This window comes from Chiloscyllium plagiosum, chromosome 1, assembly GCF_004010195.1.
Source record: "Chiloscyllium plagiosum isolate BGI_BamShark_2017 chromosome 1, ASM401019v2, whole genome shotgun sequence".
In the NCBI taxonomy this organism is placed as follows: domain Eukaryota; kingdom Metazoa; phylum Chordata; class Chondrichthyes; order Orectolobiformes; family Hemiscylliidae; genus Chiloscyllium; species Chiloscyllium plagiosum.
In genome coordinates, this window is record NC_057710.1 from 41,386,760 (window position 1) to 41,404,493 (window position 17,734).

Here is a 17,734-nt window from a genome sequence, read left to right on the forward strand (position 1 = left end):
CAATATCCTTGTAAATCTTTTCTGCTCCCTTTCAAGTTTAGCAACATCTTTCCTATAGCAGGGAGACCAGAATTCAACACAGTATTCCTAACTAATATCCTGCACAGCTGCAACATGATCTCCCAACTCCTGTACTCAATGCCTTCTTTGCTACCCTTCTATCTGTGACTCTAGGAACTATGCTCTCATATGTCCTCTTGTGTTGATCTCTCTTTCTTCAAGAATCTGAACATCCACATTTGTTTCTTGAGTAACTTTTCAAGAAGTTTCTCTTCTCAGTTGGAAGTGCATGTGGCATTGGAATGTTTCAGTGTTTGGTATTACCGAACAAAGAACAAAGAAAATTACAGCACAGGACTAGACCCTCCACGACTTTGGCCCGCCAAGCCTGTACCGAACCAGATCCTCTATCTAAACTCATCACCTATTTTCTAAGGATCAGTATCCTTCTGCTCCCTGCCCCCATTCATGTATCTGTCTAGTTACATCTTAAATGATGCTATTGTACCTGCCTCTCCCACCTCCACTGACAATGTGTTCCAGGCACCCACCACCCTCTCTGCAGAAATAACTTTCCATGCATATCTCCCTTAAACTTCTTCCCTCTCACTTTGAACTCGTAACTCCTAGTAATTGAATCCCACACTCTGGGAAAAAGCTTTTTGCTATTCATCTTATGTATGCCTCTCATGATTTTGTGGACCTCAATCAGGCCCCTCTCAACCTTCATCTTTCTAATGAAAATAAAGCTAATCTACCCAACCTCTCTTCATGGCTAGCGTCCTCCATACCAGACAACCTGGTCCTCAGATACTGCCTGACCTGCTGTGCTTTTCCAGCACCACTCTAATCTAGACTCTGGTTTACAGCATCTGCAGTCCTCACTTTTGCCTGGTTGATTTTAACCTTACTGCGAATCCTTTTGCAAGGATGCCTACCTTGAAGAAGTTCTCCACCTCTCTCCACAAGAATCTCAGTGAGTCTCTCTCTCACTGACCTATCACCTTCATCCCCACCCCCATCCACCCATTGTACTCTTTGCTACCTTCCCCCACCCTCCTCTCTGACCTATCACCTCTATCCCCACCCTCATTCACCTATTGTACTCTTGGCTATATTGTCCCCAGCCGACACCCCCCCCATTTATCTCTCCACCCTGGAGGCTCCTCGCCTCCATTCCTGATGAAGGGCTTTTGCCTGAAACATCAATTTTCCTTTTTCCTTGGATGCTGCCTGACCTGCTGTACTTTTCCAGTGCCACTCTAATCCAGATCTTGATGAACCTTCTCTGCACCCTCTCCAAAGCATCCACATCTTTTTGGTAATGTGGCAATTAATGGGATCTTGATCAGATGGGCCAACAGGCTAAAAAGTGGCAGATGGAGTTTAATTTAGATAAATACGAACTACTGCATTTTGGGAAAGCAAACCTTAGCAGGACTTATACACTTAATGGTAAGGTCCTAGGGAGTGTTGCTGAACAAAGAGACCTTGGAGTGCAGGTTCATAGCTCCTTGAAAGTGGAGTTGCAGATAGATAGGATAGTGAAGAAGGTCAAGATTAGAGAGGTGTCATCCTTCATCCCCACCTCCATCCACCTATTGCACTCTTAGCTACTTTCTCCCCTGCCCCCCCCCCCCCCCCCCACACGTATCTCTCCACCCCCCCGGAGGCTCTCAGCCTCATTGCTGATGAACGGCTCTTGCCCAAAACGTCAATTTTCCTGCTCCTTGGATGCTGCCCGATCTGCTGTGCTTTTCCAGCACCACTCTAATCTCGACTCTGATCTCCAACATCTGAAGTCTTCACTTTTGCCTAGTGACGAAGGTGTTTGGTATGCTTTCCTTTGTTGAGTACAGGATTTGGGAGGTTATGTTGCGGCTGTACAGGACATTGGTTAGGCCACTTTTGGAATATTGCATGCAATTCTGGTCTCCTTCCTTTCAGAAGGATGTTGTGAAACTTGAAAGGGTTCAAAAAAGATTTACAAGGATGTTGCCAGGGTTGGAGGATTTGAGCTATAGAGATACATTTAATAGGCTGCTGCTGTTTTCCCTGGAGTGCTGGAGGCTGACAGGTGACTGTAACGAGGTTTATAAAATCATGAGGGGCACGGATAGGATAAATAGACAAAGTCTCTTCTCTGGGATGGGGGAATCCAGAACTAGAGGGTATAGGTTTAGGGTGAGAGGAGAAAGATATAAAAGAGACATAAGGGGAAACCTTTTCACGCACAGGGTAGTGTATGTATGGAATGAGGAAGTGGTGGAGACTAGTACAATTCCAACAATTAAATGGCATCTGGATGGGTATATGAATAGGAAGGGTTTAGAGAGATATGGGCCAAATGCTGGCTAATGGGACTAGATTAGGTTGGGATAGCTGGTCGGCATGGATGAGTTGGACCGAAGGGTCTGTTTCCGTGCTGTACATCTATATGACTCTATTTAGAAGCTGTTACCACACACCATCCAGATTGAGGGATACATATGTTAAACTCCTGGAACTCATTCCCTAACAGTAATCTCGGTGTTACTTCTACATCTCATTGACTTTCAGGTTTGGCCACCTTCTGGAGGACCATTGATAACGGTGGAACTGTCCGGGTGACAGAAGACGCCGAACCAATGCAACTCCCCGCGATTCTTTTGGAAATCCGTTTCTTTTTCTGAGTCATTTTAACAATGAAGAACCACAATTCCCAGAGGTCTTTGCATCTTTTTTGGGTGTAGATGCCTTTACTTCCTGCTTCGGTGGTTTGTCGCCAAAGTACCAGGAAGTGTTGTAGACGGCTGGAATAAAGTGCATTCAGTTAAGATTCTCACAGCACTTCTTTCATTGTGCACCACCGCGTTATCCCCGTGGTTGGACAGAAAGGGGGCAGATGAGGGCACTCCTGCTTTCCAACCGGGAGTCTGACTGTTGTACAGCAGTGAGCCCACGAGTGGGACTCCTGTAACATTCCGTACAAATCTGGGACAACTCCTTCAAATTTCTTTTCAGACCAAAGTTTGCAGTCTCAACGTTGCACTTTCTGTCTTTTAAAGAAAAGGGCGCTGGATCGAGGTCATCTTTAGATTGAACAGACGTGTTTTGCTGGCTGAATCCTGTCCGAGGGGAGTCGCGGGGGGAGACCGAGAGGAGCAGGCGACTGCTGCCCAGGCTCTGGTCGTGTTCAATGACAGTAGCGGCAGCAGCGTCGCTGGGAGACGGGACTTGCTGCAATGGCAGAGTCCACGCAGGTCACACCGGTAAACATTAACAGCCTGAAGGAACCCACGCTGAAGAAAATAAGCGATCTGCTGGACAAGACCAACAACCGGGGATGGAGGAAACTAGCAGAGATTGTGGGAACTGACAAGCGCTTCAGACTCACGTAAGTGTGTGTGCAAGGAAAGTACCGCTCTCCGCTTTATAAAGCAGCGTCCCTCCCCAAAAATAAGTAAATTGTTCACTTTTAGCGGCATCACATTCGGTTACATATTAGACATTTCACATTATCCTGTGTTACTTCTCATTCTGGTATTGATGTTATCAATTATTCAATCCTATCGGCTAATTAACTGTGATGTGCATCACAGCCAAATCATATACTGACTTCTCGACTGCAGATTACAGTCAATGTTTTATCAGGAGCAAGAAGCTAGATAGATTTCATCTCATCTCCTCCCCCCCCCCCCCACCCCCTTAGTCTGGAAACTATTGGTAGATTTTGACAATATTTTCAAAACAGCCCATTCAAAGATGTTATTACACACCTCTGAAACAGATGAAACTTGAACCCAGACCCCACCTACCTCAGAGGTAGGGACACTGCCACTGTGTGACAGGAGCCACTGAGTTTTATTTTGATAAACTGTCTAGTTTTGGGTTTTAAGCTGTACCTGTGCCCATTTATGAAGATCTGCAAAGCCTTGAACTGAGTTTTCAAACTCTCAGATTTGATAAAGTAGCAGATGCCCTAAAAGAGACAAAGTGTGCCCTCTTTATCGGGAAAACAAACTATCCAGGAGTAACTTTCTCACCTTTCAAGGTGAAGATGTGTGTTTGCTCATCAGATGATTAATTGGGACAGGAAAAGCCTGGCAGAAACTGGGGTTGTAATCTCAGACCCTTGTGGGAAAATGATGCAGTATGAGTTGTTATCTTTGGTTGAGATGTGAAAGTGAAGCCCTTTTGCCCCTTTGGGTGAAAGTAAAATATCCATGTCACTATTTTGAAGAATAGATGAGTTAACTCTGGTGTCCTGGCCAATATCTATCCATCAGTGTATCAAAAACTGATTACCTAGTCTTTATCAGCTTGCTGTTCGTGTAGCAATTGCTGTGATTTTTAGATTGTTTGACATTTTCTAATCCCATAGAAACACATCTGTATCAATAGAAAGAACCAAGGGTCCTGGAGATCTGAAACAAATAAAAATGGAAATTGTTGGAGAAACTCAGCAGGTCTGGTGGCATCTGTGGAGAGAAAACAAAATTAATGTTTCGGAACTGTTCTGAGGAAGGGTCACTGGACTCAAAACATTAGCTCTCTGTTTTCTCAGCATTTGAGTTTTTCCAGCAATTTCTGTGTTTGTTTCAAAAAATCAGACTTTGACTTTTCAGCATTTATGATAAGATGACATAGACATAATCTGGATATTAAAGCACTTCAGAGTCTTGTCTCCTGTTGTGGGTCCACTTCTAAAGCTCAGAGAACTAATAAAATTGGATAAAATTTATGAATAATTAGAATAGCATGGCAAACCAGTAAGCCACAGCATAGTTTTCCAAAGAGCTTTAGATAATTGATACAATGAGAGTCATTTGCTTTGGGTTTTGCATCAAGGTTTTATGATCTGGAAGGCACTGACTGCAATGATGATTTCAAGTAACTGAATCAAAATTACTTTCAAAAGAGAATTGATACTTATTTGAAGAGGTAAAAAAGCTTTATCAGCTATGGGGAAAAGCCAGGGAATGGGGACCAAATGGATTATTCTTTCAATGAATCAGAACAGGTATGATGGACAGAAGGGCCTTATTCTGTGCTGTATCATTTAACAAGGACCTGCTGTGCTTGTTTAGGTTAACTGATTGCTGTAAGACAATCATAAATCATTAAAGGGATGTCATGTTTGTGTATACCGTATATGGACTTCCAATAGGTATTTCATAAAATGACTCAGAGTAGACTTCTGATAAAAATTAAGGTGCATGATTTCATTAGGCTCTTACTAGAAGGATTGCTTGGGAAATGAAAGCAAAGAATAGAAGTAATTAAATGCTTTTAGATTGGGTAATATGTACCAAGAATCTATGCTGGAACCTCTTTTGCTTTATATTGAAGTGGTCAAATATCAAAGACTCATTTCAGCTAATTGGTTAAAAATTGACAAACTGTGAGGAAGAATACAAATGTTTGCAAAGAATATGAACAATTTAGTGGAGTTGGCACATGATGAGATATGGGTGGTGCTGGAAAAGCTCAGCAGGTCAGGCAGCATCTGAGGAGCAGGAAAGTCGACGTTTCGGGCAAAAGCCCTTCACTTCCTGATGAAGGGTTTTTGCCTGAAATGTTAATTTTCCTGCTCCTTGGATGCTGCCGGACCTGCTGTGCTTTTCCAGCACCACTCTGATCTAAACTCTGGTTTCCAGCATCTACAGTCCTCACTTTTGCCTACATGATTAGATATGGTTCAATGCAGAGGGCAGTACAACAGTATCTCTTGAGAAAATCAATATGTAAGATCCCAGAATACAAAAGTGGGGAAAAGAAAGTAATGCAACTTCTACATAATGATTCAGTTACAATGAGGATAGATTTATCTAGAAGAACAAAGGGGTAATTTTGCAAAAAATTAAGAATGTACGAATAGTATCCCTTTAATATTTCCCTTTATCATGGAAAATAAATTTGGAATTATAAATGTAGGGAATTTTTATTCATACCAATGTACATTCTCGCAAGTTAATTTTTTAAATACGTTCCCTTGATGTGGGTGCCACTGGTAAAACCAGAATTTATTCCTAATTGTCCTGGAAAAGGTCGTGAGTTGCATTCTTAAATCACTGTAGTCTTAAGGGAATAATGGTATCCTCAGTGCTGTTAGAGAGGGAATTCTCTGGTTTTAACTTGGCAATAATTACTTCATAGCAATAAAGGTTCAAAGTCAGATGGTGTGTGACATGGAGGGGAACTTTTGCTGGTGGTGATATTCCATGTATCTGCTACCCTTGTTCTTCTGGCTGTTGGAGGTTGCAACTTTGTATGGTGCTCTCAAAGGAGCCTTGGTGAACAAAGTTAAAAATCATACAACACCAGGTTATAGTCCAACAGGTTTAATTGAAAGCACTAGCTTTCAGAGCGCTGCTCCTTCATCAGGTGATTGTTGAGCCTTGGTGGGTTACTGCAATTGTTGCATCTTGTAAGTGGTATACCCTGCCAATGTGCATCAATGGTGTGGGGAATGAATGCTGAAGGTAGTTGGGGTGCTGTCAAGTTTTGTCCAGAATTGTGTCAAACTTCTTGAATATCGTCAAATCTACCCTCGTGCAGACAAGAGACAGGTAGATTTAAATTTAGGTTTTATTGTCAAGTGTAGTCAAGCATAGAGGACAAGAGTACAGTGAGAAGTATATAATGTTGCCAAACACGGCACCATCTTAGATACTGTAAGACCATAAGAAATAGGAATGGAAGTAAGGCCATTCGGCCCATCGAGTCCACTCCGTCATGGCTGATGGGCATTTCAGTGCCATCTACCTGCAATCTCCCTGTATCCATTAATTCCTTTCGAGATTAAAAATTTATCGATCTCTGCCTTGAAGACATTTAACATCCCGGCCTCACTGTGCTCCATGACAATGAATTCCATAGGCCCACCACTCTCTGGCTCAAGAAATGTCTCCTCATCTCTGTTCTAAATTGACCCCTTCTAATTCTAAGGCTGTGCCCACGAGTGATAGTATCCCCACCTGATGGAAAAAATTTCCCAGCATCCACCCTTTCTAAGCCATGCATTAACTTGTAAATTTCTAACAGACCTCCCCTCAACCTTCTAAACTGTAATGAATACATTCCCAGGATCCTCAGCCATTCATCGTATGTCGTCGTAGGTACAATATATATTGGCACAAAATCTTAGTTACAGAAGTAGAAAAATAACAAAATAAGTTTAAAAAGTTCAGCACTGTAGTTTTCTTTGGATAAAAGTAGGAAAATAAAGAAATAAAGTTTAAAAAGTCAAGCATTACACTCCTTTCTTAAGCTTTCTTAGAGCTGCAGCCACTCCAAGCTGGGTTTTCCCCAAGAGCGTTCGCTCTCCCCTGCCCTCGGTAGGCTTTCACCTGTACTGGGCTAAGATCCACCTGTACTCGCCAGCTGGCTCGCTGCAGAGTCCTGCTCTGGTACTGCTCCAGACATTTATGAAGCCATGATGCTGCTGATCACAACCACTGGCCTCACGGCCGACCATCAGTGTCTGCCAGCTGCTGCCATTGCCATTGCTGCTGCCTCCATGACTGTGCTCTAAGGAACTATAGAAAGAAAGAAACAAAAAGCGAGAAAAGAAGAAGAAAGGAAAGCAATCAAAGCAAACAAACATTAGTGAGGAGCCCCACTCCACTGCCATCTTGCCTGGGAGTATTCCATCACAATCTGGACTCATGTCTTGTTGATGGTGTTCAGCCATTAGGGAGAAAGAAGGTGAGTTATACTCCACAGAGCAGTTAGCCTCTGACCCACTCTTCTAGCCAAGTATTTCTGTGGCTGTTCTAGTTCAGTTGAGCTATCGGGAAAAGCTGAATATGCTGGGGCTGTTTTCCCTGGAACATTGGAGATTTATAAAATCATGAGGGACAAAAATAGGGTAAATAGGCAAGGTCTTTTCCCTGAATTGGGGGCATAGGTTTAGGGTGGAAGGGGAACCAACTTCCTTTGTGTTGGAGTGTGACTCCAGCCATGTGAATAGATTTCTCCTGACTTCCAGTGACTCTAGTTTCAACTGAACTCCTTGATGTCATTCTGCTCAACTATTGCCTTGATGTCACCTTACTTCTTGAATTTGTTTCAGTGACATATGTTTTATGTTGATGGTCTCTCTGGTCTTTTTTTATTAATTGACATGTGCTGTTCTGACCAATCCACTTGAGCCTTTATCTTGCATTATTTCAGATTCTATCCTTCAGAGATCCTTTAAGCACAAGACCTAGCCACCTTGGCCAAATCAACCAAAACCCAGTGGTTATTCATCCCACTTTCTGCTTATCGGATGCTATTCTTTGCAAGTTGGCTGCTATGTATGCCAACAAAACAATAATAAATTGCTTTTATAAGTAGTGTGACGAATTTCACTTTTCATTTGTGATTAGCTTAGTTAAATGAAGATAAATTACTATAATTTTTTTGAGGTTCATCTACCACTTGAACAGTAATGTAATATTTGACAATAAAATGTCAGAGATTGAATGCAGAGCAGTGTAGGCTGTATGTCTCACCAAGACCACAACTAATGGGTATGATCACCGGCTTCTTTTGTGATCAGGAGTGACCCGTATGTCCCACTCATTGTGTACAATTTTTCAAGAGCTACAAATGAGTAAGCTAAATATTTATGTCCAATTAAAATCTTAACTGATGTAAATGTGTTCATTATTTAACTAATTTCATAAATCTTATTAGATTTATTCACAATAGTTATAGAAAGATATTTCAGATAAGTAAAGGGTCCTGGGAGTAATTATTTTTGATTGATGCTGAAGTTAAATATGGTGAATTGCAGGAAAGTCCCCACTGGAAAGTCCTTAATAGAATATCTGTACATGTGACCAAATATGGGGAAGCCCCAGCTAAGAAACAAGTGATATCTCTGACTGGTTAATCCATAGTGTGCCATCTCCTGAATCCCTATCCACTCTATAACAGCTGGGCAAAGATGGCCATCACCATATTCTTAGTGGATTCTCAGACTGTTCGTTAGTCAGGGAAGCCTTCTATTATTTCATGCTGAAAATATGAAAACAATGGAAGGTATGTCAGTGGGAGGCTGATAAAATGAAAGCAAGGCATTAAGTTCAAGCTATTCAAAGAAACATGCCTCAACAAAACACTGTGATATCTTTACTTTTTAGAAAGTTCAAAGAAAACTTCTTCATCAGATCTGATTTGTAGTATATTTTAAAGTTTCATTTAAATCTCCATTACAAGGTACTGAGCGTTATAATGAAGGCAGCCATAGTTTACTCCTTCTAATCATGAACATCAGTGCTGTGCCTTGGCTGCTACCTCAGTGCCCCTTTCCAGTGATTGATGTTGAGCAGCAGGGATGGTGTCAGAGCTGAGACTCCAGCACTGAAATATCATGTTCAACACTAGAGCATTTGCATATAAGATAAAGATGGTTGCCCAATTAGAAAACTAAGAATTTTTTTTTTCTGTGACTAACTTGGGCAAACTCTCTTATTCTGTGACAATCTTTGTATTGTACGGTTCTATAGACCTTATTGCATACCACATGGTTATAACTTGTTATGCATTTTAGATGTAAAAGGGAGTTTTTTGTGGGTTATGTGAGGGGAAATGCATACAGTATACTTGCTTTGATATACACATTCGTTTCATCTTCATTGCAACAACACTTAAGAAGCTCAACAATATCAAAGCAATAATTTAATTGGCATCTCATTCATCATTATAAACCCTCATTCCCTCCACCATTGGCATGCAGTGGCAGTAGTATGCACCACCTTAGAACATAAAACATAGAATATTACAGCGCAGAACAGGCCCTTCAGCCCTCGAAGTTCACAGGTTAGTACAACAAATCTAAGCCCATCCCCCTACACTATCCCATCATCATCCATATACTTATCCAAGGACTGTTTAAATGTCCTTAATGTGGTTGAGTTAACTACATTGGCAGGCAGGGCATTCCATGCCATTACCACTCTTAGTAAAGAACCTGCCTCTGACATCTGTCTTTAATCTATCACCCCTCAGTTTGCAGCTATGCCCTCTCGTACAAGCAGATTTCATCATCTTCGGAAAAAGACTTTCATTGTCCATCCTATCTAATCCTCTGATTATCTTGTATGTCTCAACTAAATCCCCTCTTAGCCTTCTTCTTTCCAATGAGAAGAGACCCAAGTCCCCCAGCCTTTCTTCATCAGACCTTCGCTCCAGACCAGGCAACATTCTGGTAAATCTCCTCTGCACATTTTCCCATGCTTCCACATCCTTCCTGTAATGGGGCAAACAGAACTGCACACAATACCCCAAGTGAGGCCACACTAGCGTTTTGTACTGTTGCAGCATGACATCACGGCTCACGAACTCCATTCCACTACAAATAAAACCTAATACACTATACGCCTTCTTAACAGCACTATCAATCTGGGTGGCAACATGGACATCAAGATCCCTCTGCACATCCATGCCAGCAAGAATCTTTCCATTGACCCAGTAATCTGCCTTCCTGTTATTCTTCCCAAAGTGAATCATCTCACAATTATCTGCATTGAACTCAACTTTCCACCTTTCAGTCCAATTCTGCAGTGTATCCAAGTCTCCCTGCAACCGGCAACATTCTTCCACACTGTCCACCACTCCACCGACTTTAGTGTCATCTGCAAACTCACTAACCCATCCACCTATGCCTACGTCCAAGTCATTTATAAAAATGACAAACAGCAATGCTCCCAAAACAGATCCTTGTGGAACACCACTAATAACCGGACTCCAGGTTGAATATTTTCTATCAACCACCACTCGCTGCCAGTTGCTAATCCAAACTGCATAATCCCATGCCTCAGCATTTTATCCAATAGCCTACCATGTGGAATCTTATCAAAGGCTGGACTGAAGTCCATATACACAACATCAACTGCCCTACCCACATCCACATGCTTGATCACTTTCTCAAAAAACTCAATAAGACACATCCTGCTCTTGATGAATCCAAGTTGACTATTTCCAATTAAATTGTTGCTTGCTGGATGATTATAAATCCGATCTCATAATCCTTTCCAAAACCTTTCCTACAACAGGTGTAAGGTTCACTGGTCTATAATTATCTGGGTCATCTCTGCCTCCCTTCTTGAACAAGGGCACAACATTTGCAATCCTCCTGTCCTCAGGTACTAAACCTGTAGCCAATGACGACTCAAAGATCAAGGTCAAAGGCTCGGCCATCTCCACCCCTAGCTTCCCAGGGGATGTATTTACTTTCACACCTTCTAGAAGTGATAACACATCTCCTTACCCACCTCAATCCTGTCAAGTCCAATAGGCCGTAACTCTGTCTTATCCTCTACAATATTCTCCTTTTCCTGAGTGAAAAAAGATGAGTATTCATTTAGCACCTCTCCGATCTTCACAGGTTACACACACAACTTCCCACTCTGTCGTTGACAGGCCCTATTTCTACCCTAGTCATCCTTTTATTCCTCATATATCTATAGAAAGCTTTAGGGTTCTCCTTTTATTCTATTTGCTAAAGACTGCTCATGTCCCCTGCTTGCTCTTCTTAACTCTCTCTTTAAATCCTTCCTAGCTGATCTGTAACTCTCCATCGCCTCATCTGAACCATCTCACCTCAACGTCAATAAGCCTCCCTTTTCCACTTAACAAGAGATGCAATTTCTTTAGTAAACCTTTAGTAAGGTTCCCTTACCTTATCACTTTCTCCCTGCCTGACATGGACATACCTATCAAAGACACGCAATATCTGTTCCTTAAACCAGCTCCACATTTTGATTGCCCCATCCCTGCATTTTGTTGCCCCATTCTATGCCTCCTACGTCTTGCCTAATTGCATTATAATTGCCCTTCCCCCATTTATAACTCTTACCCTGTGGCATGTACCTCACACCTTCCATCGCTAAACTAAATGTAACTGAATTATGGTCACTCTCTCCAAAGTGCTCACCTATCACTAAATCAAACACCTGGCCTGGTTCATTACCAAGCACCAGATCCAGTGTAGCCTCCCCTCTTGTCGGCCCTTTGACATACTGTGTCAGGAAACCTTCCTGCATACATTGGACAAAAGTTGACCCACACAGCGTACTAGAATTATAGCATTTCCAGTCAATGTTGGGTAAGTTAAAGTCCCTCATAATGACCACCCTGTTCCTTTCACTCCTGCCCAGAATCAATTTGCTAATCCTCTCCTCCACATCCCTGGAACATTGCGGAGGCTGAAAAAATCTCCAAGCAGTGTGACCTCTCCTCTCCTGTTTCTAACCTCAGCCCATAGCACCTCAGTAGACGAGTCTTCATCAAAAGTTCTTTCAGCCACAGTTATACCGTCCTTGACTAACAAAGCCACACCTCCCCCTTTTTACTACCTTCTCTGATCTTAATGAAAGGTCTAAAACCCTGGAACCTGCAACATCCATTCCTGACTTTGCTCTATTCATGTCTCAGAAATGGCCACAATGTCAAAGTTCCAGGTACCTATCCATGCTGCAAACTCCCCAACCTTATTCCAGATACTCTTGGCATTGATGTAGACACACTTCAAACTAACTTGCTGTCTGCCAGAACACTCCTGTGACCATGAAAGCCTGCCCATGTCCTCCCTGCTCTCATCCTCCTGTGCTCTGGAACTACACCACAAGTTCCCATCCCCCTGCTGAGCTAGTTTAAATGCACCCGAATAGCACTAGCAAATTTCCCACCTAGGATATTAGTACCCCTGTGGTTCAAGTGAAGACTGTCCTGTTTGTAGAGGTCCCGCCTTCCCCAGAATGAGCCCCAATTATCCAAGAACCTGAAACCCTCCCTCCTGCACCATCCCTACAGCCACGTGTTTAGCTGATATCTCTCCCTATTCCTTGCTTCGCTATCATGTAGCACGGGTAACAATCCAGAGATAACAACATTGTTTGTTCTGACTCTCAGCTTCCACCCTAACTCCCTTAAATCTTGCCTTACATTCCTATCCCTCTTTATACCTGTGTTGTTGGTACCTATGTGGACCATGACTTGAGACTGGTCACCCTCTCCCTTCAGGACCACAAAGACACGATCGGAGATATCACGAACCCTGGCACCTGGGAGGCACCTGAAAGAGACTCACTAACTGTGAGTCTCTTTCGTTCCCAGCAAACCTTCTATCTGACCCTCTAACTATTGAGTCCCCAATGACTAACACTCTCCTCCTTTCCCCCTTTCCCTTCTGTGCAACAGGGACAGACTCTGTGCTAGACACCTGACCCCAGTGAATGCCCCTGGTAAGTCGTCCCCCTCCAACAGTGTCTAAAACAATATACTTGTTTTTCAGGGGAACAACCACAAGGCATCCCTGCATTGACTGTGTTTTTCCCCCTTCTAACAGTTACCCAGCTTTCATCATGCCTAGGAGTTACTACTTCCCTGTAACTCTTATCTATCACAGACTCTGCCTCCTGAATGATCCTAAGTTCTTCAAGTGTACCAGTTGAAAGATCATGGGCAGCAGGCATGGGATAGCACCACCACCTACAAATCGCATCCCCCACCCCCCCACCTCAAAGTTTTATAACATCCTGACTTAGACTATATGGTCATTTCTTCACTGTCACTTGGCCAAAAGCTTCTGTCCTTAAAAGCACGGAGTTATCTATGTCAGAAGACTGTTCAAATGGTGGCTCAGTATCACATGCTTAAGGTCAGTATGGATTGGCAATAAATGCTGATCCTGCCCAAATCTTGTGAAAGAATTAGAAAAACTGGAACTTGCTCTGATAGTTTTTTCTCTCCTCACTTGGAGCAAATCTCCAAATAAAACGTCATTAGTGTGAAGCTCTGCAAGTTACGAATTTTTATTTTAATTTCAAATGTAAATTCGGGAGGTGCAACGTGAAACCTTTCTTGACGAAAGTGTAAGTCAGAGTTTTGGGCTGTGGCATCATTGTTCTAATTCTCTAATCCACACTCACTTAGTTTAATGCCATGAGCACTGAAATTATATGAGAATAATTACTGTTGGGTACAATTAAACTGACTTAAAAGATTTAAAGGATTAAATACTAGAAGGTGATGTCTGAACCTTCACATCTGCCTTTGTGTTAAGTTTACTGTTCTCAGGAACCCTGTAGATGTTTAATTTGTACAAGTAAACCAGGAATCCTTTGCACCTGGATGAAAATTCTGATTTAGAAAGAAAGGAAAACCTGAGAACAGTGAAGAAGTGAATGCAGCAGAGACGTAGATTTTCATGTGTTTTGTCTCCAAATGGAGTATTTTACCTCTTTTTTAAAATATTATTCATTCAGTACTCCTCTTTTTTTAAATTACTCATTCACAGATATTTGAGAAGATTTGTAGCTCAGATTGAGGTTCAGGTTCTAAGTTTGCTCGCTGAGATGGTAGGTATGTTCTTAGATGTTCCGTCACCATGCTCGGTAACATCATCAGTGAGCTTCTGTTGAAGCGCTGGTGTTCTGTCCCACTTTCTGTTTATGAGTCTTGCTCTGTTGTGCTGGGTGATATCATTTCCGGTTCTTTTTCTCAGAGGTTGGTAAATGGGGTCCAAATTGATGTGTTTATTGATGGAGTTCCAGTTTGAATGCCAGGCCTCTAGGAATTCTTGTTTGTGTCTTTGTTTAGCCTGTCCCAGGATGGATGTGTTGTCCCAGTCAAAGTAGTGTCCTTCATCCATATGTAAGGATATTAATGATAGTTGGTCATATCTTTTGGTGGCTAGTTGGTGCTTGTGTATCCTGGTGGCAAAAGACACAAACAAGAATTCCTAGAGGCTTGGCATTCAAACCGGAACTCCATCAATAAACACATCAATTTGGACCCCATTTACCAATGTCTGAGAAAAAGAACTGGAAATGATATCACCCACTATGAGAGACCAAGACACATAAACACAAAGCCGGACAGAACACCAGTGCTTCAGGCTCACTGATGTTACCTAGCAGGGTGACGACGTGTCTGAGGACAAACCTACCAGCTCAACAAGCAAACTTACAACCCGTTTGTTCACAGAATATGCTTTCTGTTTTAGTTCATGCCAATATGGGTGCCACTGGTTAGGCCAGTATTTACTGCCCAACCCTAATTGCCTTCATTTTTTGAGAGGCAACCACATTGCAATGGATCTAGAATGGCATATAGACCAGACTACGTAAAGATGGCACATTTTCTTTCCCGAAAGGAAATTTAGTGAACCAAATGTGTTTTTATGACAGTCAGCAGATTGCCATTACGCAAGCTCTTTATTCCAGGTTTTTAAAATTAAATTCAGACTTCACCATCTGCCACAGTGGGATTCAAGCCAGAACATTAGAATATTAACTCGGGGTTCTGGATTACGAGTGCTATGGCGTTATCACTGCACCACTGACTCCAAATTACACAGAGTTTGGCAATTTTGGATGGTATTTCTTTTAGTGCAAGGAATCTGATGAACAAGATAGATGAGTTGAGGGCACAAGTTAAAACTTGGTGGTACGAGCTCATTGTTATCACTGAGATATGCTTTGAAGAGGGCAGGATTGGCAGTTCCAAATTCCAGGATATGGGAACGTCAGGCGAGAGAGGGAAGGAGATAAAGGAGGAGAGGATATTGCAGTTTTGATAAGGGAATCAATTACAGCACTAAGGAAGGATGACACTTTAGAAGGCACCTCAAATGAAGCCACATGGGTAGAACGTGGAAAGCAAAAAGCAGCAATTACATTGCAGAAGTGTACTCTAGGCCCCCTAACCATCTGAGAAAAATTGAAGAGCAGATATGTAGGTAAATTTCAGAGAAGTGTAAACGTAGTAGGATCGTGATTATGCAGTGGTTTTAACATCCCCAAGTTGGATACGGTAGTCATAGTGTGAAAGGTTTAGAGAGAGCAGAATTCTTTCAATATATTCCTTTTAAACCAATATATAGAAGGCCATAACAGAGAGGGGCAGTACTGGACTTAATCTTAGGTAACGAAGCCAGGCAAATAATTGAAGTATCAGCGAGGAAGCATTTTGAAGACAGCAATCATAACTCCGTCATATTCAAGATTGTTACAGAAAAGGACAATTTGAAGCTCTAAACTGGGGAAAGCCATTTCTAAAAGGATCAGGCATAAGTTAGCTAGAGTCAACTGGGAGCAGATACTGTTACGTAAATTTGTGTCAAAGCAGTGGGACACAATAAAAAAGGGACACAATAAAACATGTTCCAATCATGGCAAAGGGTGAGACCAATAAATCCTGTGAACCCTGGATATTAAGGATTGGATAAAGAGAAAAAGGAAGGCTATTGGCAGACACTAAGTATTCAAAATAGCATTAGCCCTAAAGGAGTACAATTTGTGCAAAGGAAAACTTAAAATAAAAATTAGGAGAAAAAGTGGGGCATGATAAAATAATGACAGAATTTTCCTTTATTTTACCAAGGTTGTTTTACAAGTACATTACAGGTAAAGAAAAACAAGGGAAAGAGTAGGGCTCATGAAGGACCTTAGCAGTAATTTGTGCCAGAGGACGTAGGAAAGATTCTAAATGAATACTTTGGTGTTCGCTAGAGACAGAGATGATTTGGGTAGAGAATTTAGGGTAAAGGACTGTGATATACTTTTAAAAATTACTATAGTCAGAGAGGAGGTTCTGAGTAGTCTGGCAGGCTATGGATAAGATAGTCAGATGCTCTTATCCCTGGAAAGTGGAAATCAATCTGGGTAAATGTGAGGGAATGCACTTGGGTAGGACAAACAAGGCAAGGGAATACATGATGTAGGACCCTGGGAAGCAGTAAGGATCAGAGGGACCTTGTTGTGCATGTCCACCAGTCGTTTAGGTGGCCAACCAGGGAGACAAAATGAAAAAGAAGACAAATGGGATGCTTGACTTTATTAGCTGAACCATAGAGTTTAAAATAAGGGAGGTTATGCTGGAACAAACACAAACAGAAATTGCTGGATTAATGAAACATTAATTCTATTCCTCCCAACCCTCTGTCATCAGCATAAATGCCACCTTTTCCTAGATGCTATCAAATCTGAAGAAGGGTCACATGACTCAAACATTAACTCTGTTTTCTCTGCATTGATGCTGCCAGTCCTGTTGAGTTTCTCCAGCAATTTCTGATTTGGTTTGTTTCAGATCTCCAACATCTGCGCTTCTTTGTTTTATTTCGAGCTGAGTGACTGTTTAAAAGCCTGGTTGGGCCCCAGCTAGAGCAGTTCTGGAATCCACTTTATTAGGAAGGATGTGATTATACTGGAGAGGGTACAGAGGTGATTTACCAGGATGTTCCCTGAACTGGACAGTTCTAGTAATGATGAGAGGTGGAAAGACTCAGGTTGTTTTCCTTTAAGCAGAGGAGACTAAGTGAGGTCATGATTGTATAAAATGTGAGGGCATAGACAGATAGATGGAAAGAAACTTCATCTTGGTGGCGGGATCAATGACCATTGGGTATAGATTTATGGGAAGGTGCAAGGGCTTTCGAAGAGTCATAGAGTCATAGAGATGTACAGCATGGAAACAGACCCTTCGGTCCAACCCGTCCATGCCGACCAGATATCCCAACACAATCTAGTCCCACCTGCCAACACTCAGCCCGTATCCCTCCAAACCCTTCCTATTCATATATCCATCCAAATGCCTCTTAAATGTTGCAATTGTACCAGCCTCCACCACTTCCTCAGGCAGCTCATTCCATACACGTACCATCCTCTGCGTGAAAAAGTTGCCCCTTAGGTCTCTTTTATATCTTTCCCCTCTCACCCTAAACCTATGCCCTCTAGTTCTGGACTCCCAGACCCCAGAG

General features: G+C 42.2%; 1 protein-coding gene across 5 annotated transcripts in view; it reads left to right on the forward strand.

The window, feature by feature from the left end:
• malt1 (MALT paracaspase 1) overlaps positions 1 to 17,734 on the forward strand; it is a 136,264-nt gene that overhangs the window by 37,972 nt on the left and 80,558 nt on the right. Inside the window, exon 2 of one of the 5 annotated variants that reach the window (XM_043678783.1) lies at positions 3,048 to 3,376. The exons of 1 other annotated variant lie outside the window; for it this stretch is intronic. In XM_043678783.1, coding sequence (XP_043534718.1) covers positions 3,225 to 3,376 — 152 coding nt within the window. In that variant the 5' untranslated portion in view covers positions 3,048 to 3,224. Of the gene's footprint in view, positions 1 to 2,685; positions 3,377 to 17,734 lie in introns of those variants that run through there. 3 more of the 5 variants (XM_043679045.1, XM_043678949.1, XM_043678865.1) reach the window with 3 other exon arrangements.